This window comes from Onychomys torridus, chromosome 1 (assembly GCF_903995425.1).
Source record: "Onychomys torridus chromosome 1, mOncTor1.1, whole genome shotgun sequence".
NCBI classification, from domain to species: domain Eukaryota; kingdom Metazoa; phylum Chordata; class Mammalia; order Rodentia; family Cricetidae; genus Onychomys; species Onychomys torridus.
The window spans coordinates 167,359,109-167,384,745 of NC_050443.1; the positions used below are offsets into that span (position 1 = coordinate 167,359,109).

The 25,637-nt window shown below is 39.0% G+C and overlaps 1 protein-coding gene across 1 annotated transcript in view; it reads left to right on the forward strand.

Annotated features, from left to right (window-relative positions):
- Sorcs3 (sortilin related VPS10 domain containing receptor 3) overlaps positions 1-25,637 on the forward strand; it is a 624,861-nt gene that overhangs the window by 538,718 nt on the left and 60,506 nt on the right. Inside the window, 1 exon segment of the mRNA XM_036172085.1 lies at positions 1,053-1,160. Within this exon segment, the coding sequence (XP_036027978.1) occupies positions 1,053-1,160 (108 nt within the window).

Consider the following 25,637-nt stretch of genomic DNA (forward strand, 5'->3'; position numbering starts at 1 on the left):
TGAAATGATATATAATATAAAGGAAGAAGCATGTAACAAAGATTCATATATGAGGTGTCAAGAGGTCTTTCAGAGAATAAAAAGATCATGTTCCCTAACCTCTGAGAGCTTAAAGTCCTGAGTACCTGAATATAGGAGAAGGCCCACATATAGGAGGAGGTTCAAAGAATTAAATTTTGTGTCTACAGAAGATTTAGGAACCTGAAAGGACAAGAAGGATCTTAGAGGATGAAAAAGCCAAGCACACATCTTTGCGCAGTGTCCTCTGCTTAAATCAAGATGTAGAGAGGTACTTGATATTATCAAGAAAGAGAAGGAAGCAAACACATGGAATCAGTAGAAGTATTCTTTAAAGAAGTGCATGGTCTGCATCAACAAAGGACCAGGCCTGTCTTATCCTTGGACAAAAGATAGAACAGGACATCTCATAGCAGCTCAGACAATTACTAGCTATGCCTACAAGCCTTTTAAGGTGACATTGGAAGGTGGAATAGTCCCAATATCCATTCCGAGCAAATAGGAAATTGCTTTTTTTGAAGTTTGATCTAAAAGACACACACACCCTTCCTAAAGGGCACACCCACATTACTCAATTTATCTGTGTCAGAAATTCCAAGGGCTGAATTGATTGTGCTGTAAATTAAAACTTCAGTTTTAGTATTTGAATTGTGACACTCCATCCTCTGAGCCCTCCTGGACACACATGCCAGCCTGCCTGCCTCTCTCTCTCTCTCTCTCTCTCTCTCTCTCTCTCTCTCTCTCTCTCTCTCTGTGTGTGTGTGTGTGTGTGTGTGTGTGTGTGTGTGTGTGTGTGTGTGTTTCCTCAATTCTAATGTGCTGAAATATTTCTACAGGTCCTGTCACATGTCTGTTCTGGGAAAAGCAATTTTGATCAAATCTTATAATATAAGGAGATGTTGTTGATTAAGGATTGAAAATCCAAATTGCCAGATAGCAACATACAGAGAAAACTTTAATAATCTAAAATATGGTGGTCAAAGATTGTGACTTTATTTTCAGCTGTGTCTTCCATGTATTTGTTTCTGTCTCAGGGTGAGTTTTGATGAAGGCCACTCCTGGAACAAATATGGTTTTACACTGCTGCCTCTCTTTGTGGATGGAGCGTTGGTGGAGGCAGGAGTAGAGACCCACATCATGACGTGAGTACTTCTTTACTGTGGTAGAGAAAAGACTGAAGACCTCAGTTCTCCTTCACCTGTAGACTCAGTATTTTCTTGGGGAATACAATAAGAAATAATTTCTTCTCAGTTCCAGAGTTTCCTCATCTATGAAATGGAAATGTTTATATTTACACTCACTAACCAACACCAAATGTTTATATTTATACCCACTACTGACACAATCACAGAGGCTAGTCTCCTAATTGACCAGTGAAATTTCTAACAGAATTTAAAGACAAGGAAGCATCCATTCCCTTTACCTCAAACTCAACAGCATAGAAAATTAAGTCTATAATGTATCTGAGAGATTTGGCATTCATCTGTAAGTATCTCCTCAATGTCCAACTTGGACTTAGCCTTCCACTCTGGTCAGAATTGAACAGTCAGATACCAATCCCTATACAGAACTGCCACAGGTCAACCAAGATAGGAAATAGAATACATCCATGACTAATTTTTACATTGGACTTGTGCTATAATGTAACTTTTCTGTTATATGGTTTGAGTTTGTTGCTCAGGAAAAAAAAATTGATAGTACCTAGTATTGCCAGATATTATTCAAATGAACAATTCAGAAAAAAAAAATCACAACTTCATCCTATTACTTAAATAAGTAAGATGGACAAATCACTCTGCTTTGGAACACAGAATACTGTATCAAAGATTCATATTTTTTGTCAGGAATTCCAGGAAGTGAATAAAATACTAGGAACACTTCTATCCTTCACTTCAACATTTGTTTGAAGATTTTGGTACATGAGCTGACTTTCTCAAATTATCCCCCATCTTTCACTTACTCATTAGGCATAAAACAGAAAGCTTTTGTCTTTGTATGACTTTCCCTAATGTGACTCAGTACAAAGGTTGGGTTTTGGCTGTAAGTTCTACAGAAGCACCTGCATTTAAGAGGCTGTAAAAGCTGCCTCCTGACAGCATTCAAGCCAGAATTCATTGATTTTCCAGTTCAAGTCTGACATGGCCCTAGAATGTTGGCCAGTGTCCCCAAATTTTGCCATTCTTTCTCTTCTTTTGTCAATAAGCTTTCCTATTTTGCTCATCTTTAGCTCATAGCCTAAGGTATCCTGCATGCTTTTTTGTGAGACCAATTTGAACTTATTGCATGATTCTGTTGGGCATGGCTTTGAACAATACCATATGCACACTAACCCGTCAATGGCCTGGTATTCTCTGGACTAAGGATGCAGTTTAAATGTCATGTCCTCATAATCTTAAGTGTCAATAATTTGCCCTTTATGTGGGGTTCAGCTTGTTACATGAGTATGAAGGGAGACTGACCTCAGAACAAAAGTACTTACTGAAAGGATGAGACTGTGTTCTGTCATCCTTCCTTTCTATGAGGATAGAGCAGAGCTTTGGTACCTCTTCTGTCTTGCTTATAAAGATACTTCAAATATGCAGCATGTTTATTTCATATAAAGAGGTGGGGAGTGGAAAACATACTTGTCTAATGAAATTAAGATGGGTCTTAGAAGCATTTATGAAAACAAACAACCAATTTTTAGTTCTTGCTTTAAAATTTTTACTTATTATTTGAGAACTGCATACTTCAACACAGTGTGTTTTGATCATAGCCAGCCCTTGATCCTCTCCTCTAATTTTCTGAGATCCCCCTACACACATCTCTCCCAACTTCATGTATTCTGCTTTTTCCTTTTAATTTTTAAAAACATAATTCAATGGGTCCACTTGATGCTGCTTGTATGTCTATGGGCATAAAGCTGTCCACCAATGAATAGGCAACCTATCAGGAGCCATATCACTGAAGAAAATTGACTCTCCCTCTACTAGCACCTTGTCTACTGCCTTGTATTTCCTTATCTAGTGGTGGGGCTGTGAGTCCTTCCTCTAGTCATGCTGGATTGTCAACCAGCTTGATTTTGTGCACGTATTTGTTTAGACTACCACAGCTGTTGAGAGTTCATGAGTTCAATAGCCCTTCCATGTTTAGAAGACACTAAATCTCAATAGTCTAAGTCCATTTCTACTCTCCTCTTCAAGGATGTTTCCTGAGAACCGAAGTGTGTGTGTGTGTGTGTGTGTGTGTGTGTGTGTGTGTGTGTAACATAGATGTCCCATTTGGGGATGAACGTTCCATAGTCCCCAATGTTCTTCACTTTGATCAGTTGTATTCTCTGTATTTACCTCCATTCACTGCAAAAAGAAGTGTAATCTATAGGCATAAAATTAAATATTTATAAGGCAGTTGACTACTATATCAACTTAGCAAACTCAAAGTAGTAAATTCTCCTTTGCTGTTTGCCTGTGACTTCTCCAGCCAAGAGTTTTTGGCCAACTTTAAAGAATTAGGCATGAGTTCCCTTCTAGTTTGTAGTCCTTAAATCTATTTAGAGAGATGTTGATTGCAGTTAAGATATTTGTGCCACCCTTGAACAAATGAGAATATCTTGATAGACCATTAATTATTGTACTGTACAGGGCTCATAGCTGGATAGGACTTGTCTACTTTGGAAGCTGCATAACAGTTTCTGGCACTTTTGAATTTTGTTGTTGTTATAAAGACAGGGTTTCTCTGTGTAGTTTTGGTGCCTATCCTAGATCTCCTCTGTAGCCCAGGCTGGCCTTGAACTCATAGAGATCCAACTGGCTCTGCCTCCCAAGTGCTGGGATTAAAGGCATGTACCACCACCGCCTGGTCACTTTTGAATTCTTATCATCAGCAAAGAGGCTCCTAGATCAGTACTGGCTTGATTTTACCAAGACCTGTCACTGAAATGAAGCAAGCAAATGTGCAGACATGGAAAATATGCTGAGTGAGGTAACCTAGACCCTACAAGCAAACAACACATGTTTCTGTTACATGCAGGTTTAACTTTGGAGTTTTAGATTTGTATATACAACTTAGAGTACCACACAAAACTTAAGTCCAAGTAGATCCAAAGACCTCAACATAAATCCAGTTACTCTGAACCTGATAGAAGAGAAAGTAGGAAGTAGTCTTGAATCATTGGCACTGGAGATCACTTTCTAAATATAACACCAGTAGCACAGACACTGAGAGAAACCATCAATCAATAGGACCTGTTGAAGATGAGAAGCTTTTTGCAGAGCAAAGGACATGGTCAACAAGACAAAGTGACAGCCTCAGAATGGGAAAAGGTCTTCACTAACCCCACATATGACAGAGGGCTGATATCCAGAATATATAAAGAACTCAAGAAATTAGACATCAAAATGCCCAACAGTCCAATTAAGAAATGGGCTATAGAACTAAACAGAGAATTCTCCACAGAGGAAGTTCAAATGGCTGAAATACATTTAAGGAATTGCTCAACATCCCTAGTTATCTGGGAAATGCAAAGCAAAATGACTCTTAGATACCACCTTACACCTGTCAGAATGGCTAAGATCAAAACCAGAGAAGACAGCTTATGCTGGAGAGGATGTGGAGCAAGGGGAACTCTCCTCCACTGATGGTGGGAATACAACCTTGTACAGCCATGTTGGAAATCAATATGGTGCTTCCTTAGAAAATTGGGAATCCATCTCCCCCAAGACCCAGCTGTAGCACTCTTAGGCATATACCCAAGGAATGCTCAAACATACCACAAGAGCATTTGCTCAGCTATGTTCATATCAGCATTGTTTGTAATAGCCAGAACCTGGAAACAACCTAGATGCCCTTCCACTGAAGAATGGATAAAGAAAATGTGGTACATATACACAATGGAGTACTACTCAGCAGAGAAAAACAATGACATCATGAGGTTTGCAGGCAAATGGATGGATCTAGAAAAAATCATCCTGAGTGAGGTAACCCAGACCCAGAAGGACAAACATGGTATGTACTCACTCATAGGAGGATAACTAGACTGCTACACAACTCCAGGGAGGCTACCTAGAAAATGGGACACTAAGAAAGACACAGGAATTGCCCAATGACAGACAAAGGGATGAGATCTACATGTACAACCTGGACAACAGTGGGAGTAATGAAGGGCAAGGTTTGAGGGAAAGAAAGCTTAGGGAAGCAGGAGATCCCACCTGGATTAAGAACAGAAAGGAAGAACAAGGAATAACAGACCATGATAAATGATGACCACATGAGAACAGGAATAGGCAGAGTGCTGGAGAGGTCCCCAGAAATCCACAATGATACATCCTCTATAGACTGCTGGCAATGGTCGAGAGAAAGCCTGATCTGACCTAGTCTGGTGATCAGATGACCAAACACCCTACCAGTTGAGCTGGAACTCTCATCCAATAACTGATGGAAGTGGATGCAGAGATCCTCAGCCAGGCCCCAGGTAGAGCTCCAGGAGTCCAGTTGTCGAGAAAGAGAAGGAACTATAAGAGTGTGAATTGTTGAGACAAAGATTGGAAAAAGCACAGGTGTAGTGGATTAGGATAGGACACCTTTTGGAATGATCCTTGTAACATGCCACCTACCCATGCCCTAGACTTCCCTGGATTTTACTATGTGTTTTTTGCTTGATATTGTTTACACTTATTGTAATTCCAACTTATCTAAGTCATTATCCCTCATTACTCCTGGACAATATTTGATAACCATCTCTTTGTATATAGTCTTGTATTAGGTTAGAACTTTCTTATTTAGACAAAAGGGGGAGATGTATTGGATAGCCATCCCAGCATTGGCCTGGAAGTTCCAACCCCCATTGAGGCTTCGGTAATGATCACGCCCACAAGGCGTGGCTGAGGAGGGAGCTGAAGACTGGGGATCAAGAGGAGGTCGCTCTCTTGGTGCTGGGACGCTGGACGCTGGATGCTGGAGGTAGACCGAGCAGAGTTCTCTAGAGAACACCGCCAGACTGCACTATACCTTTGCCAGACCCTGCAACCTACCCCTTCATTTGTAAGATAGCCGACAAAATAAACCTCCCTTTTAACTACATGGAGTGGCCTAAATAATTTCACCAATACGCAGGGACAAATAGCCAAACAAATGGAAGCACATGTATTATGAACCAAAGGCTGTGGAGCCCCCAGCTGGATCAGGCCCTCTCGATAAGTGAGACAGTTGAATAGCTTGAACTGTTTGGGAGGCATCCAGGCAGTGGGACCCAGACCTGTCCTTAGTGCATGAGCTGGCTGTTTGGAACCTTGGGCTTACACAGGGACACATGCTCAGCCTGGAAGGAGGGGACTGGACCTGCCTGTACTGAATCCACCAGGTTTAAATGAATCCCCAGGGGAGTCTTGGCCCTGGAGGAGATGGGAATGGAGGGTAGGGGCTGGGGGGAGGGTGGGGGGGGGGACAGGAAGGGGAAGGACAGGGGAAATCATGGCTGATGTGTAAAATTAAAACACAAATATAATAAATAACAACAAAAAAAGAAGTTAGAAAATCATAAAGAGATCATTGGAGGAGGAGAGGAGGAGGAAGAGCTAAAGGAGGAATAAGATAGAGAATACTAGTATAAAGTGAAGAAGAGGAATAACTTAAGGGGTAAGATTTAAGTGGGAAAGAAAGATTGGAGAGTAAATCAGGTGGTGTGGGGTAAACAACACTAAGTTTATTTGAAAGGGCCACATGGAATCCTACTGTTTTATAAGCTTTCTAAAACTAGTTACATATTTAGATCTTGGTTTTAAATAATGATGATGTTCTCTCAGAAGCCATAATTTATCAAATAAGGAAAAGAAGAAGAAGGAGGAGGAGGAAGAGGAAGAGGAAGAAGAAGAAGAAGAAGAAGAAGAAGAAGAAGAAGAAGAAGAAGAAGAAGAAGAAAATGAAGAAGAAGAAGAAGAAGAAGGAAAAAGAAGGAGAAAGAAGGAGAAAAAGAAGAAAAGCCTTGTGCCAGACAGGCATGGGCCACCTCTCTGAATTGTTGGTCAGGGAATCCAAGATACTCCAAAAACAATACAGTATATTGCCAGTCCTCTTGTTTCCTAAAGGAACTTGAGGGAAATAACCTACTACTGTTTTTAAATTTTAATTAAATATGAGTTTCTCTTATATGGGGAATAATACAGAGTTTTGGGATGTTTAGAACAGGAAGAAGGCCTAGTATCTTTACCAGCATGCTCTGTCTGTTTCCATTTCAGGGTTGAAAAGACTTTATACCTAATTGGTGTACTAAGGCCAATTAGTGTTTTAAATTCACAGAATGCAAATAGAATTCAAAAGTTATATATTCTTTTGGAATTGTGAGAATAAGGAGTAGATTTGGGGACAAGGGTTCTTCCCCTTGCCATTGAACCTTACTAATGAAACAGGATGCTTGAATTCTGTGAATTCATTGTTAACCTCGTTGTAGCTTAATGATGACCATGGACAAAGAGGCTAACATTGTGGTACTGTTGATTTTCATCTTGATTTGAAAAAAATTATATGTTTAATAGTTTTTATTTAAAACACTTCGTGGGTGCAATGTATGTCACATTCTGTCGGAGCTTAGAAGATGAAAATGTTAAAGCAATGCTTTCCCTTTAAGGAGATCTCAGGGTAGAGTGATGGGAGTAAGTATACATACACTAGTTATCAGGGGGCTCTGGCTCCTAAGCCAGGAGATAAGCAAGCATAAGGATGTGAGGACTTCACAACACACACACATACACACACACACACACACACACACACACACACACACGCATGCACACATGCACATGCACACACACAGGCACACTCACATGTATGCATGCACATACATACAAAATGGGAGATTAAGTTAAGTTCCTATTAGGAAAGATGTTTCTACATTATATCTTTTGAGTGTTAATTATATTTATCACTTTTGTACTAACAGAATTTAGCTATGTATACTTATTGGGTAAATGAATTATTGAATGAATGAATAATCCTGTGAGTCACAAGAATCAGAACTGTGTTGTGATCTTTATGACTGGTCTGGCCCATAGCCCTGGGATTTTTATAAAATCAATTATATACCCCCAGGATTTCTGTCATTTAAGGATTAGGATGTAGTAGTTGGTAATTATGTGTCTGGTGGTTGGGTTGGAATCAAACTAGTTGTATCTTCTCTCTGAGCAGGGTTGTGTGTATGAATACAAAATATCAGCAGAATGACATAAGGGTACAACAGGGCAGCTAGTGAATGAGAACCACTTGGGGAGTGGTTTCTGATCCCTCCTGTGAGAATCTGTCCAGTTCTACACTGTATATCTGCTGGGGAATATTCATGGGGGAGACAAGACAATGCCCAGCATGGAGGTCTGTGGTTTGCTTACCTTTATTGTTCTTTTTTCTATTGCCACTTCAAATGTCGTTATTTCAACATTTCCCTGGCAAACTTGACAGAAGCCATCTAGTCTAGCCTAATTCACAACAAAATATGACTATTCTTATTACTTAAGGCTGAGGATACACTGGTTGATTGACATGCCAGAGTGCCTATTGTGGTCTCAGGCAGAGGCTCTTGAGGTGATGGGATGCCTGTGGATGCTAGAGCACTTGGGCCCTTTGGTCCACCACTTTTATGAAAGGTTGTTTGCCCTCCAAAATAACACCTGAAGGGGAACTCTTTTTCTCTTGGCTCAGACAAAGAATCAGAAGGAAAAGCTTCTTTGCCACATCTTCAGTATTGTATTTGATTTTTCTTACTAATATAAAAATTTGGAACCAATTGGCTGTTATTTAGCTGATCTTTTACAGGGACTACAGAGGGCTAGGCAACCTCTCAGAGTAAAAAAAAAAAAAAAAAAGACATTTAAGGCAAGAATGGTAGAATTTCTCTTGAAAAATCTCAGTTACTTCTGGGAACAGGCAGCAAAGCACCTGGGATATTTCAGCCTAATCTTCAAGAATCTAGCCAAGATTTACAGCCAGTTTGCATACACCTCTCCTTTTCTATGGGCCCAATACTGCCATGAGGCACTTTATCAAATGTGACTTCATTGGAACACCCCAGCATCTGGCAGTGTAGATAGGATCATCGTCCATGAGCAAATGAGGATGCTGAAGCTCAGAGAAATGTTCAAGACAGACAACATAAGAGCAAAGACTGTGAGATCAAATAGAGGAAGATACTAGAAATCTGTAAGGTTTGACCAATAAGGAACCACTACGGTTTGTAAGAAAGTGTTGGGATGCTAATGACTTAGTATATATTGATGAGTGCCCCTCTGTGCTCACCCCCTCCTAACCTAAAGAAGACCCATCCCTGAATTTTAATTCACAGTATGTTTGAAAAAGAAGACAATGAAAGCTTGAAAGAATTAGGGACTAATTAAAAAGGAAGATGTAAGGCAAATTGTACTTGCCATTGGACATTAACCAAGTGATGAAAGGCAGAAAGTTACAAAGGGCTTCTTGGTTATGCAGAGACAAGGGGCTAAGTCATTGCAGGTAGATGGCACAGTCTGAGCAAACAGGGAGAGGTAAGAATGTGCCTGGCCTGTCAAAGAGAGGCTGCAAAGTAGGAAAGGCTACAGATTCCTTCAGCAAATTGGCTAGACTCTACTGTCTTGCTAACTCCCTTTGTAAATCCCACTCTAATTGGCATAAATCTCTGATCCTTTGTTCTACTAGCAGAACTAATAGCCAAAGTGAAGGGGAGCGGTAACATTTTGCCTAGAAAATTATGCAAACTCAAAGCTGCAGACATTTGAATAGAAGCAGAGACCTCTTTTCTACTGAAGAGCCAGTAGCCATATGCTCAGCCGGGAACATACTCTAAAGTATGTACAGCTAGAGCAGGACATGGAGGCCCAGCTCTAAGCTGTAAATGCATTGTTTAGTGTCTAGTAACTGTATCCGGTAAAGTCTCTGGAAATGAACCAGCCCTGTTCCCATTGATCTGTTTTTCAATTTTCTGTTGTTTGCTTGAAGAGCCTGATTTTACTTTGCCCGAAGTAAGTCGTTCGAGTAATCACCAAATCCAGTGAAACCCCTCAGTCATAGCTTTTCACACTGTGGCTTGATTCCCAGTCTTCAGATTATTACTAGGCTCCTCACCACTCAGAGACCAAGCTTCTGTTTGGGTAAGGGACTCAAGAGCTGAATGCCAGGATGCTGGGGATTCCATATCACACTGGGGGCTGGCAACAGCCTAAAAGGAAAAGGGTTGTTTTAACTAACAGATTTCCACCTGTGCTTATTAAAACTCCATCTCAAGATACAGCACTCACCATTCACATTACCCTTGCTCAACATCCCTTTGAAGACCAGTTTCCTCATCAGGATGTGAGGATAAAGAGAAATCACCCCCACTAAGGGGCATTAGAGATATCTGTAGGGTTCCAGAGATGGTTCACTTGGCAAAGTACTTACACTGCAAGAACAAAAACTTGGGTTTGATGTCCATAACCCACATAAATAGCTAGCAGGGTACTGTGCACATATAAGCCCAATGGAAGAGAGGCTGATAAAGGAGAATTCTTGGGGCTCACTGGCTAGGTGTCCTAGATTACTTGGGTATTTAAAAGTAAGTGGAGGAAAGCCAGTTTGCTCAGCCTTGATGCTGCTGGGAGGGGCCTGGCCCTGCCTCAACTTGATATGCCAGGCTTTGTTGACTCTCCATGGCAGGCCTTACCCTCTGTGAGTGGATAGGAAGTGGGGTGGGGGAAAAGCAGAGGGTGGAAGGAGGACAGGAGGGAGGGGGAATTGTGGTTGGTATGAAAAATGAAAAACAATTAAAATAAAAAAATATATAAAAAAGTAAATGGGAGAACCTGTTTTAAAATACAAACAAACAAAAAGTATTGGTCGAGCATGAAGAATGGCATTTGAGTTTTTTCTCTAGCTTTGGCATACATGTACACACATGTGCATGTGTGTGGGCACACACACACACACACACACACACACACACACACACACACACACACAAACACACACACACACACAGATGGTTTTAGTTTCCAAAGTTTAATGCTCCAATAATGAGCCACCTTAAGGGAAAACTTTAGCAGACTAGAGTAGAAGTCAAAAAAACTATTCTCTAGACAGTAAAGAAGTCAGGCTTTGCTGGCTCTGGTGTCTCTATTGCAGCAATTCAGCTGCCCCAGTTCATTTCATAAAGATAGCTACAGATAACAGAGACCAATGGGAATCATTGGATGCCAATCAAAACTCACTATAAAAAGAATCAAATTTCAAACAGTTTTCATGTGCCATAAAATAAACTTTTTCATTTGTTTTCACACTTTCTAACATTTAAAACGTTGAAGGCAAATTAAAACAGATGTATCCCTCAGGTTGTGAAGTGACCCTTGGACAAGGGTGCACTGGGAACTTCGTCCAGGCTGATTCTCTTAAAAACACCATCTCAGCTTTTGACAGTGTTGTGATTGCATGAGGCTTCTCCCTGAGTGGCTTATATGCTATCATGAAGGCATGGCCTCTAGCTTTTGGTGCTTTTGAGAAGTGACTGAATCATGAGGAATCTTTCCTTATCAGTGTACTTATCCATTCATAGATTTATAAATGGATGGTTCATTAGAAGGTGAAGGGATGTTAGAAGAGGGGCCTCATTGTATGCATTCAGACCCGGGCACATGCCCTAATGTATATACCCTGCCCCCAGCCTCTTGCTTATCCTCCTTGTGGTCCACTAGGAAATGAATGACTTATTCATTCACCACACCCTCTGTCCTGCTGTACTTTTTGCCTCAATACAGGTCTCAAAACAATTGAACTAGCCTACTAGACTGAAGCCTCTGCAACTGTGAGCCAAAATAGCTCTTTACTCCACAACTTCATTTCATTCAGTTGACTTATCACAGTGTCAAAAAGTGTAATTCATTGGACACTGCTTCTGCCTAGAAGTCACTTCTTCAAATGTGTCTCCTACATCGTACTGAAAATATACTTTCTATAAAATGACTGAGAATCTGTCTCATTTCTTTTGCCAAGCTTACTGAAATATAAATTACATACCAAAATTTGCACTTGCTTAATACATACATTTTGATGTATACCTTATCAATAAGCTACAAAGAATGTTCTGTAGGTTTTGGAGTAAGAACATTTAAGATGAGATCTACCCTCTTGACATAGTTTAAAGTACACAAAACCATTTACTGACCTAGGCACTTGGTGAGCATGTTGTAGAACTTCTAGAACTCAGTCATTCTGCATAAATGAAACTTGATATTTATAGCCATTGAAGAATCCTCCATTCTCCTCTCCCAATCCCTGGTAGCCACCATTCTGCCCTCTGTTTATGAGCTTGATTATTTTTTGATACCTGTTGTGAATGGCATTATGAGGAACCAGTTCTCTGTGGACTTTTCACTTAACACACTGTCTTCTAGGTTCTTAGAGTGTTGTCACAAAAAGCCCATTTGTCATTAATATAGGGGTATCCTCTGTTCTTCCTTTGCCTTTATCTGCCTGTTTTTGAGACAGGTTTACTCTGTAGACCAGGGTGTCTTGACCTAGAAGTTACCATGGAATCAACATTGACTTTTAACTCAAGCTTTAATATCTCAAATTCTGGGATTACTAGGAGAGGCTAACATACTTATTCAAGTGCTTGACATCTAAAAGACTTTGCAGCATTGAACCCACATATCTAGAATCTAATCATATGCTTCAGCAGGGACATACTCTGACCTGTTGCACCCTCACTCCAGTGGACACATTTCAACACAGGTTATACTCTGCAGTTGCTCTCCTGGCTGTGGTAAAATTTGAAATTTGGATTTCACATCTATAATTTTATAACCACTTTATATTTTTTCAATATCATTTTACAAATACAAAAAATGTGGAGATTAGATCCTAAGTACCTGTTCACTTATCATTTGAAATTCATGAAAATTATTTTGTTGTCACTGGGATTTAGAGCTGACCTTATTATTGCCCTTCTCAGATCCATTCTACTTCCTTTCCCACAGATACTTCTGGAATAAGTGTTGAAGCTTTTTATGCTTAACTATATATATTGTATTGATTTGTGTGTTTTTATACTTTTTGGTCATTTCAGTGAGTAAGTACCCACATTGTTCTATATATTTTCAAAGTATATATAATTAAAATAGGCAATAGCAGTGACTTATATGCTTATTTCTATCATTGTTTCTAACTCAGGGTCTGTCCATGTGGTTCATGCATTTTTCATGATCATGGCATTTTGTCTTTGAATGAATAGGTACAATTTATGTATTCTACTATCAGTAGACATTTACATCGCTTCTAGTATTGTCTTTTTACAAATAGTATCTTACTGTTGCACATGCCTCCAGTTAAATTAGTGGAACACAGTTTCTGATCTGCACACAAACTCAGAAGTGGAATTGCTGAGTCATGGTGACCAGTAATATGTTAATATGCACTGATAATGCGACTTAATTTTTTGCACAACTTCCTAATCTTTTTTAATACCCATTGTCTACAAGGTTAGATGAGAAGCCTTTTTAGCCTGAGAAGTGCAGATTTGCAATGGTCTTAGTATCATCCTCCATAGCCCTATGCATGATCTTGCCTGTGCATAATTGGTCCTCAGCAGATGTGAGTGATGCAGTAAGACTGGTCTTGAGACTGTTTAAGAACAGGTGCTGGGTTTCTACACATTTTTGATTCTCCTCTTGTTTTGTTTGGTTCAGGGTTTCACACAAACAGTGAACTATAATGTCATTATAATGACACAAAGAAAAAAGGTGTCTCTCAGGACTCTTCTAAATTCTTTCCTTGCTCATCTACAAGTCCTTCCTTACACTGTATCCTCTGGCTCCTGACTTAGGTTTCAATAGGTTTGAAGACCACACTTTCTGAGTCACCATTAAGAGCTCTAATTTAAACTCACAAAAGGACTTACTTTGATAAAAGAATCAAAATTGTTTGGACAATGATTTCCTTTAACTCATGTTTTAAAATTTGGCTTTATTGTTTTTGTTTTTAATTAAACTTTTTTTTAATTTCATACATTAGTGTAGTATGTACATCATTGCTTGCTTGCACTCTCTCACTCCCCCTCCAATTAATGACATTTTCTTTAGCTTTATTACTTTGCTGTGTTAGGTCCAGTAGTTAGGTCTCAGTTTCCCTTTTCATTCCATCCTCTGTCCATATTTTCAATGCTTTGAATCCCCTTCTTTCTACTGCCTCACCAAAACTCTTCAGCAGCCAACACAGACTCTGCCTGCAGGTTTTGCTGTTGATCCCCCTGCCTGTTTCTATTAAGATCTAGTTCATGTCTCACTTTTGCTCAATACAATTTTCCTTGTAGCCGCTGACCTCCTTTACCACTAATCCCATCTACAGCCTAATGGGAGAACAATCAGGTGGCCTGAATGCACACCAACAGACAAGCATCCTGCCTGAATATTTGGAAGCCAGCAGCTGCTGCCCACTAATGGCTGGCCTTTGCAGAACACTGTTCTTCTTTGATCTGAAATCCATCCTTTTCTGTTTCCTTCACAAAACTAGGGGAGGCAGGCCTCTTTAGGCAAGAGACAAGAATACATATGGGGAGCCAAGCCTTTTAGGGGAGAATTGAGCTCTTAAAGGACATTTATCAGTGTGCACATATTGCTATTCTTGCAAGAGCACTTGTTATTACTTTATTTGACTAGGTATCCTGATAGCCAACTATTAACAAATCAATGGTTTAAGAGTTCTAGAGGCAAGTTAGGACATAAGGAGTCAATCCTCCATTGAGCGGAATCTTATATTCTTATACCTCTACTATCTTCTGTGAAGAAAGGTCAACAACTGCAGTATACATACATATATTTGTTGTCTAAGTCATTGTCAGAGCAGCATTGGAGGTGTCAATGGTGGTAGTAATGTTGGAGGGTGAGGGACAGTCAGAGACAGAAAAAGAATAAGAGACAGACAGAAAGTTAGATGGAAGGTTATTTAGTTACTGCCCTTGGCCTCAGTATATATCTGCCCCCTGAAAATTCTAGCGCTAGCTGTGGTTTCTGATAATCACTTGTGTCTTAGAATATGAAAGGCAACAATACTGTCAATAAATGGAAGAAAATATCCCATACTATTAAAAAAAGTGCTTTCAGTGGGGATTTATATTTTCATCTATAGATTGTTGTATTCTTCAAGTGTTTATATAATGAGAATACATTCCTTATAATGAACAAAAGGGAAATAATTTATCAACTCTACACTTAACATCTTCTAGATATTAAAAGGGAAGAACTGCTTTTGCATCAATGCTAAGAATGCTGTGGTTTATGCTCACTCCACCTTTGAGCCTGTAACTGAAAGGAAGGGAGTATCTCACCTATCCACCACCACTTCCCTGTGCTAAGCATTGCCTGGAGTCACTTGGCACTACATCATTTCGGATAAACATTCCACTGGCAGCCAATAAAAGATAAGAATGCAAAATGGACCAATCCTACTCATAAAACACAAATTCAGGAAATTGGTACATAGCACTTTCTGATGAAGCTGTGCTCTAAATAATTTCTTCAAGGTCATTTGGTTAATTTATGCTGCATTTGTAAGTTATTGTATATTTTAAAAATTAATGAAAGATTTAATTATGGCAGGTTTGCCTGTGACCTTTTGTGCAATGACTTCATCATAAATCTGCAGGCATTTCAGAACTGTTTTTGAGGTTTCTAATAATTTCTTCTCAAATTAATGACATCCACTCAGTGAAAGAAGTTGAGGCTGGGAAAAAAAATGAGTTGAGATTTGTGGTTTCCTAGCAATGGCTGATTCTGAGGGCCGGGTGGAGGTGGTGGAGGAGATGGTGTGTGACTCTCCAGAATCCACAGCAGCAGGTTTAACTGTTTACCTAGTGGTATGAAAAATAAATCCAGTGTGTCAATAAATGAGAAATGGCATGTATCCAGACTGCGTCACTAAAGGTTTGGGTCACACTTATCTTTATGTGAGTGGTGAGAAACACCTGGAGCAATTAGATACCTCCTGTTCTTCCCTGATATACATAGAGTTTATTATTTTTTTTTTTTTTGCTTGTAAATGAGGGATCTTGCTTTTCTTCCAGCTTGTGTTCACCTGTGAGGCCCAATATAGACTTCATCAATCTGTGACCTTCGCCCTGTTCTGTGGCTCAGTAAGAACAGCCACACTGTCTCAAGGGGACATTCTCATTTCCCCTGAGCCCAGAACACACTTCTGTCTGTGCCTATGTCTATTTACTTGATCTAACAGAGTCAAGAGAAAGGCATCTCAGAGGAATGCCACATCTATGCACAGTCAGATCCTTTGCCTAAGAAGAGACTGGAGTTTACAGTTGCTCTTATAAGGGAAGCTGGGGTTGGGAAATCTCGGCCTCTGGAAGGTGCCAGAACCTGGGAGAAAGGGCATCAAAACTGAAAAAGCAGGTCTTGGCTCCTGGCTGAAGGCTTCTGGGGTTACTGTAAGCCCTGGATGTGATCAGTGTCCTCTCTGCCGCCCCCCCCTCAGATGCAGATAATCATGGTGCTGCTGTCATGTGCGTCTGTGACTGAACTTGAAGGATAGGAATGTTTCCCATGAAAAACCTTCAGCATGGCAAGAATTAGACACCAGGAGACCTGTTTTCTAGTTTGTTCTCTTCTTGAGCAGGCCAATGTTTTGTGCAGGCCTTACTTTCTTGATGGTTTATGAAGGAATTGGGCCAAAGGTTCATCCCCCAAGACTGTTTCAGCCCTAATGCTTTACAATCCTGTTTGTTCTCTTTCATGCCTCAGGGATTCCCAACTGGAGACCAGGGCAATAAAGACTGTCATAGTTCAGGGTCAAGTGTGTAATTCTCCACACAGTATAGGTTTGAGACAAATAGGATCATAATTGGGCCTTTCTAGTTATAAACTCCCTACAGATTTTTTCCTTTCTTCCTTCCTTCAACTGTGCTTTCAAGTTTATAAATTTCATGGTGTTCCTGCCTTTTGTGCAAACAAGCTATTTAGAGCTTGAGGTAAGAGCCCCCCACCCATGTTCAAGCCTCAGTGCCAAACTGTGCAGTCAAATGGCTGCTAATGAGTCACAAAGCTCTTCAAAGCCCAGGGCTGGGGACTGTGTGTGAACAATGGCCGCCAGTATATGCACTTCAGTCTGACTATCATCTGCTGGCTGTGCTGCATTGTTACATGACTCCTCCAATTTCTTTGAATCTCAGTTTCCTCATCTGTTAAGTTGGAATACATGAGGTAATCTACACAAAGCGGTTAGCATATTCTAAAAGTTTGATAAGTAATCCTTCTTGTTGGCATAATTGTTATGTTTTGACTGAATTTTGGTTATAATTAACTGTTTGCAAACTCTCACATTAGAGCTTATGCTTTTATGTGTGTGTGTGTGTGTGTGTGTGTGTGTGTGTGTGTGTGTGTGTATACTATCTGCCCCCTAAATTCTCAGTCGTCCAACCAAATAGATAATGCAAGTAATCCCAATCATCATACTATAATTGCTGTGTATTTGTGTATGCCTGTGTGGGTCTGTTTGTGTAGATTCACATGTGTAAAAATACATGTGGAGGCCAGAAGACAACCTTAGGTGTCAATTCCTCAGATACTGTTCACATACTATTTTGAGACATGCTCTTTAGCCAAAAACATGACAAGTAGGCTATACTGGTTTACCAGCAAGCCCGGGATCATTCTGCATCCACATATCTAGGATTATAGGCATACCCTACCATACCCAGATGTTTTTATGTGAATGTTGGGTGTCTAAATCAGGTCTTCATACTTGCATGTCAAGCACTTTACCAATGAGGCTGGTTCTTCCACCTTTATTGAAACTTAGATGAATCCGTATAGAAGTTAGTTTAGCCATCCTTGATAGAAGAAAAGCAAGCTGAAGAGAATCATGTTCCCCTTCATGGAAGGAAATAAAATTCCAGTTATGTACAAGGCAGTGAATGGTACCACAACAAACAAAGACAGAAGGAGGCTAAAGTTTAGAAGCTCAAGGTAATGATTCTTTGCATGAGGTTTGCTACTAGATCATGTGGCAGTACCTTGGGAGTTGACTACATGGAGATTGAATTTGTAGACAGAAATGGGATTGGTAGCAAGAAATCAAAGGGGATTTACATGTATCTGGTGAATATGAGAGATTTGTAGAAGTTCTATCTGAAGACTGGGAATCTATCTGGTGGTAACACAGAGAAGTGAGTTGAGGACTGGGTCTCTACTAATACAGAGATTGCTAGCCTGAGGAAGTAGCAGAGAAATTCTAGAAAGAAATTAGAGTCAGAATTGCCCTTGATCTTTTGCTGGAGATGTTATTCAGACAAATAAAAGTAAGACTTAGTGGGTATAAGAATTTCTAATGAAGATGAAGTTTCTGAAGAAGGGGAAAGAGATGTGATTATAAGTTGGTGAGTTTAATTCAGAGTTCCTTTGAAAGTCACTCTTCAGTCAAGGTCACAAATACGATCTCCAAAGGATTTCTTTGAACATTTCTAGTGCATTTTTCGTAATAACTCCTTGTTCTCCTCATGAAGGTTTGTGGCCAATCACTATCTTCTTAAAACTTCTCTCTGATGTCATAACTATGTATAAAAGCCCTTGTAACCAGAGGTCCAGGTGAATCAAATGACTATGCAGAGGAGAGTCAGGTGACCCAGAGCCTTTCCTTCGGAAAGAGGTAAACATCTTTATAGAGCTTACATCTTTAATTACATTTACTGTGGCATTGTTTCCATCAAAATTATAGCAATTATATACCCTGATCCCATTTGAAATCATTTAATTAATGAGTAGCTACCTCTCTGTGTGTTTGGAATTCTAATGAAGTCTTTTCTTTTTGTGAGTCACATCCCTCCTCAAATTAATCACCCTTTTTCTTTGAGAAAGGTTTACTTAGTCTGGATGGTGGATTGAAGCAGGTTTGTTATTTAATGTCCCAGAAAACAACATTTTTATAGAAATCCTAGCACAGTTGAGGATGACCAGAGACAGAGTAACTTCTATTCCTTCTTCTCCAAGATTGCTTTAATTCTTGTAAACATCAAGGGACATCTGACTCAGTCACAATCTCTGACCCAGAAATGAAGCAGATAAAGCTATGGTAGCTGTGTTGAATTTTGTTTGATTAATTCTATTCATTAATCAACCAAGAACTATATTAATTTAGTACCTGTTATATGAAAGAAGTGCCCGTGGAAGCAAAGATGGATGACTGTAATAGACAGATAAATCTACTGATTGGAAGGTTAACAAGATATGGACAACTTGTCTATCTAGGGGTAGACACAAGAAAATACATTCTCAGAAGTTATCTCGAAAAAGCCACATTGTGCCTCCCATCTTTTTGTGTTCATTCCACTGAACAAGAGTCAGCTTTTAAAAGAAAGTTGAAGATTTCAGGAAGGTTTTTGTTCAAGTTTACCTAGTTAATTTCAAGGCCAAGGAGGACTAGGAACAATTAGATCTTCTAATTTCTCTGCTTTCTCATTTTTCTATGGTTCCCAGACCAACAGTAAAGCAAGAGCACAGGGCTGTTTGTGACCAGTGTCTTGTTAGCAGTATAGCTATCAGGCATGGAAGTTGTTTTTGACGAAGATTGAAATGGCTTCTTAGGTTCAGAGAGCCCAAGATGAATCTGACATAGAGAGACAAACACATAAAAAATGCATGTGACAAGGTAAAAAGAAAAACAGAAGTATTACATTTTAATTGATCCTCCCCCACCGCTGAAAATCCATATAAGAAATGGCTCAGAAAATTCATTAATTTTGTCCCTGTGGTTAGGAGAACTTCCTCCGGGAACCAAAGGGCAAGGCACCTCTTTCCAGGCAGTCATCTATATTTATGGATGAGGTGTCTGCTTATTTCAAGGCTCAGTACAAAGAAGAAAAAAGATTGCCCATATTTGGGGTAAGTGTGTGCCTTGAAAAAAGATTGTGAGTCAAAACCACCAAAAGACCTTGATTTAATTATTGGGGAAGTCTGTAGAAATTCTGTCAATGAGAAGAGTGGTGATGGTAATGAACCTTTGTTGTCTGTGTGATTTTACAGATTTCACATGCATAATTTAACTTAATGAGAGTTACAATTGCATTGTCACTATGTTTCTTTGAGTTAAAAGGACATGACAACAAGGAGCTGGTGAGAAGGCTCAGGAGGTAAGGGCTCTTGCCACCAAGTGTGGCAACCTGAGATTGATTCCTGGGAATCTAAATGGTAGAAGGGGAGAACCAGCTCTTTCAAGTTGTTTATATGCACAAGCACACACACACACACACACACACACACACACACACACACACACACATACACACACACACACAAACACAGATTAATAACAACAATAGCAATAGTAACAACAACAATAATAATAATAATAATAATAATAATAATAATAATAATGATAAATATTTAACAGGTAACTTTTGAAGAACAAAGAATAAAATTCTGAAGAAGGGGTCCCAAAATACTACATTGTGGTAGTTATAAAGATGAGAAGTGATGCTGGTAGCAGTGGCTTTGGTCAAGCTGGAAACTGAAAAGTTTCAGGTTTAGAGCTCAAGGTAGACAGTGAAGCAGATTATCTTTTGTGGGAAAGAAGCTTTTTTAAAAAAAGACTTCTTAAATTGAAAACAATTTTAAATACAATATATTCAATCATGTTTTTCTTCTCCCCTAATTCCTCATACTTCTCTACTCCACCTTTATGTTCTTTCTTTCTTCTTCCTCTTAAAAAAAAAATCAGTGCTTAGACAGACAGACAGCATCATGATGGGGCACTAAGGAGAGAGAAGGCCCAGATGGCAGGATGCAAGTCCCTTCTTACATGTTTTCGTGGAATGGGAGGTCATATGCTACATGACTGGTGTGTAGATCACAAAATATGCTCTCAGGCTGTCTTTGAAAGAGCTATCAGGACAGTAAGGGCAGGGATCTAAATAAACAATTTGCTTTAGTTCTGTAAACCACAATAATCTGGTTTTGGGAATTATCACAATTCAACAAAAATGGAGGAGCTTTATAAAATGACAGAAACTCACTCTTTTTTCAAATGTCTTGAAAATTAAATTCACTTTGCAAATTCCTCATGTTTCTTTAATAGCCTTCCACACTTCCTTTCCAATTCTTTATCCCACAATGACTATTGCTAGAAACTGCTCTTTTCTTCCTTTCTTTTCTTTTTTTTTCTGAGACAGGGTTTCTCTGTGTAGCTTTGCACCTTTCCTGGAACTCACTTTGGAGACCAGGCTGGCCTCAAACTCACAGAGATCCACCTGTCTTTGCCTCCTGAGTGCTGGGATTAAAGGCATGCGCCACCACCGCCCAGCTGAAACTGTTCTTTTCTATAAAATACAAATACATCCAGAAGGTATCCATAACCTTATGAAGTTTCTATTTAGTTAAAAAAATAGTCTTGAGTAAAGATGCTAGAAAATTAAGAACCCCTGGATGACCCTTTTTCATCAGAGAAATTTTCATGCAACCCTGGTTTATAGGCATACAAAATAGGCATTCAAATCAGGCATTTACTGATAATAAATCAAGAAGAAATTTATTTTAATACAATTCCTTGATATACATACAATTTTGCCACTTATAAAGATGAAAACAAATTTGCATACTAATAAGATGGATATGCTGTTTATTTTACATGAAGAATTAAATCTTAACTGAGAATTTGGTACTGCAGGATGTAGAAAGCGTCTTCAGCATTTTCCAGCTTTGTTTGGTATTCTGACTTTATAAACCTCAAGGCTAAGAATGTTATTTCACATAAATGCATAGTGCAAAATGTCAGAAGTATATTTAGGGCTATTTTTGAAATTGTTGAAAATTTTGTGATAAACCCAAGCCAAAATTCATTTTTAAAATTTATTATGAAACTCTTTAGCAACTAAACCAAATGGTGATATCTTAAGTCAAATATTCTACCAAAGTATAATCCAAAGATAAACTAACTTGATACATACATGCTGAGAAATGATTGTAGGAAAAATACTGAAAGTCTTTGTTTTTGTAATTAATCCATTATGCTTTTGTAAGAGCATAAAACTCTGTTTGTGCAGTAAAAAAATATTTGAGATAATTTTCTCAAATCTTAACTAGATGTGGGAGGCAGCATTGGTCTAGGATTCTACTACAGAGTGTGATGACATGTTCAGCTCAAAAAGAGTATGTTGTGAGTTCAAAAACCAAGGCAGAATGGAAAATGCCTTCAGAAACAACTTGGATTCACTAAACATTTGATTCTGGATTAACTTTTGCTTATTACAGATTCATAAGTCTTTTAACGTTGCCAAATCATTCATGAGTCTCACCTTTAGGGGTGTGACCCTATATGGAGTTGTAACCCACTGTTTTATTTTTAATAATTTATTATTTTTGAAATTATAATGCAACCACATCATTTATCGCCTTTTCTCACCTCCTTCCAGCTCCTCCCATGCCTCCCCTTGTTCTCTTTGTAATTCATGGCCTTTTAGAGAAGCTGTCACCTTTATTGTTCGAATTTTGGTTTGAGGACATCATCATGATCAGGGACTTCAGAGAAATGCAAATATTTTGGCACCCAGAATGTACTAAGGAGAACCTCTCTAGGTGGGGAAACCTATATGTCAAAGTCCTTCTGAAAGGATTTCTTGATAACAGAAAATTTGAACATCTGAAGAAAAAGAGCTCATTGTTGCCAGAAATATTTCAGATCTCCTGAAGACCCTGACACCTAGCTTGGAAATCCTATCATTCTTTGGTAGATTCTGCATGTTCTGCTTTCCTCTGCTATAACCATGCACTTGAGTTGATATATGTACCACTTTGTTCTCCCCAAAAAGGTATGAGGAAAAAGCTTCCCCTATTATGCTGGCAATTATTTCTTAACTTTAGAGGAATAATTTTAGACGGTGAGGAGCTCATATCTGGGAACTTGATGTTTGTTGTTATTCATTAGAAGGAGGCTTGGAATGCTTTTTAAATTTTTTCAGTTCAGTGAAATTAATACAAAAATGATGAGTGTGATTTCTTTTGATGGTCTTGCCGCTGTCTTTGTCAGGTTCATATTTTCACTGATCTTACTGTGACACCTGTTTCACTAATGTTTAAGAAAGAGGTTATTAAGCACTTGGATATTAATTAATCTGTATTTTATATCCTGCTTATTTTCCTATGTGTGCTATCTGTCATTTCTTTAACTTCCTTAACAGTTATCAAATCATCAGATAATTAGTGTGATGTCAAACAGAACTAGAGAATCAAGGTCCACACAGAAGAAAGACTACGTGTATGAGTAGTCACTGACTGCCATAACTCATAATGTAGCACTGCCTGGAATACACTGAAAATTAGTGTTAATCAATTAAGTGTCTATATCAAGTTAGTCTGTGGGCATGTGCAGGAGGGATTGTCTTATTCATTCATACAAGTGGGCCCATCTTATTGTGGGTGGTACCATCCTTAGGTAGGTAGTCCTGAGATGTGCAAGAAACTTACCTAAGCATTATCCAGAGAGCGAACCAGTAAGAGCCAGCAAGCAATGATCTTCCATGATTTCTGCTTCAGGTTCCTGCCTTGACTTCCTTCCCTGACTTCCTCCAATGATGGACTACAACCTGGATTAGTAAGCCAATATACCCATTCCTCTCTGGGTTATTTTTGGTTAGACTGTTTTATCACAGTAACAAAAAGGTAACCAGAACAGTCACTAGTACATCATTATGTAGAGATAAGGCAAGACAATGAACTATTGTCTTCTAGAACAGATTGAAGGATAAGGAATATGGTAATATCCAAATATTACTAAGGGACTCACCTTGCTGGTCTTAGCTGAGACCCACCAAGATGAACAAAACTCATCATCCTAACAGTGTAAAATAACTATAATTTTGCCTTTGGCATTTGGAAGTAACCTTATGGGAAAGGATAATAGCATGCATCCAAGAATATGATTGATCAGTTTGGAGAAAGACCTGGGAAACACAGTGTGAAGCAAGAAGTTGAACAAACATGGATGAAAGGAATGTACCTGTTGAGATTTCATGAAAACCATCTGAACCAGTCTGAAAGACTGAACTGATCTGATGCCTGTGTTCAGTTGGAAAAATAAGCACTTCAAGGCTCAACTTCACTTAGGATGGATCAATAGCACATTCTGTTCAGTATCAACTCTGCTAAACGATAAAGCCTAGGCTTTCAGTTGCATGCTCACTAACTACTGCACCTGTTGCCCCATGATCATTGCTATTTATTAGAAAGTTATCTCACCCTTTACAAGTGTTCCTACTTTTGAGCTGCAAAGACTGCCACCCTATTTCTTTTCCCTTTTTCCAAGACATATCTGGGTTTACACCACTTTCAGCACAAAGATGAAACGAATCCTGTTGTCATCAACATTAGTGTCCTAGGGCTGTTGTAACAAAACATAAACTAGATGGCTTTAAATGGCATTTATTATCTTATAATTCTGGAAGCCAATTTCCAAAATCAAAGGATTATCAGGAGAACTTATTATTTATGTCTTCATTTTTTAAAAACACAAAATCTGCTGGTGTGTGCTGTAATGGGTAGCCATTCTAGCTTTGACCTGGAAGTTCCAAACCCCGTTGAGGCTTTGGTAATGGTCATGCCTACAAGGCAGGGCTTGAGAGAGGATGCTGAAGACCCGAGTTCCAGATGTCAGAGCTCTCTTGGTTCCAGGAACCTGGACGCTGGAGGTAGACTGAGCAGAGTTCTCCAGAGAACACTGCCAGACTGCACCATACCTTTCCCAGACCCTGCAACCTACTTATCCCTTCATTTGCAAGTTATGCCACTAAATAAACCTCCTTTTTAACTACGTGGAGTGGCCTTAATAATTGGAAAAGCTTATTTTTTTATCAGAATGGAAGGTTTGGATTTAAAGATGACATGACATGTAAGAAAGGATGAGGACATATTCACACCTTATTCAAGACCACCCACCACTCAACTCAGTCTTTTTCAATAGTGCTTAAACTTTGGCAACTAGATACATCTTTGGATGGTCTGATAAAATACATCATTTGTACAGACATAAATTCATATGTTCTAATAAATACATGATTTTGATTAAAATTTAGATTATTCAACATCTGCCAATATAGCAGCCTATATATGAGCTGAAGTTGATTCATACCACATAAACTAGGTCCTTTTTAAATGGCAACAACTAATGGTGACCATGATTTTTCTTTGTGATCTGGCTAATGTATACTAACATGGGGTATCACCTCTTCTGTTCTAGGTAATAGATACAATCTTGTTAATTTATTTCACTATCATTTAAATTATCATTAATCATGTTGAATTATTCAATTATATTGACCACATTACCTAAAGAAACACTTCAACTACTGCTATTATTATCTAACTATAGGTATACAAAGTTCATTTCCATTATTTAATCCTGAAGTCAGTACCAGAAAGAGAAATTGATGTTTCTTCCTATTACATCTTAGACTGTCAGAACCTACTGGGTCCTGATTCTACCATGAAGTATATTGACTGTTATTTCTAGCTGTGTGTCATTAGAAAGTTAGATTTCTATTGATAGGCATTATTTTCATGTCTTTAAGCCATTTAGTAAGAATGGTAAACAAGGAAAAACAGACAACAGAATGTTGCAAACTGACTGCCTCTACCTCCCTTGTG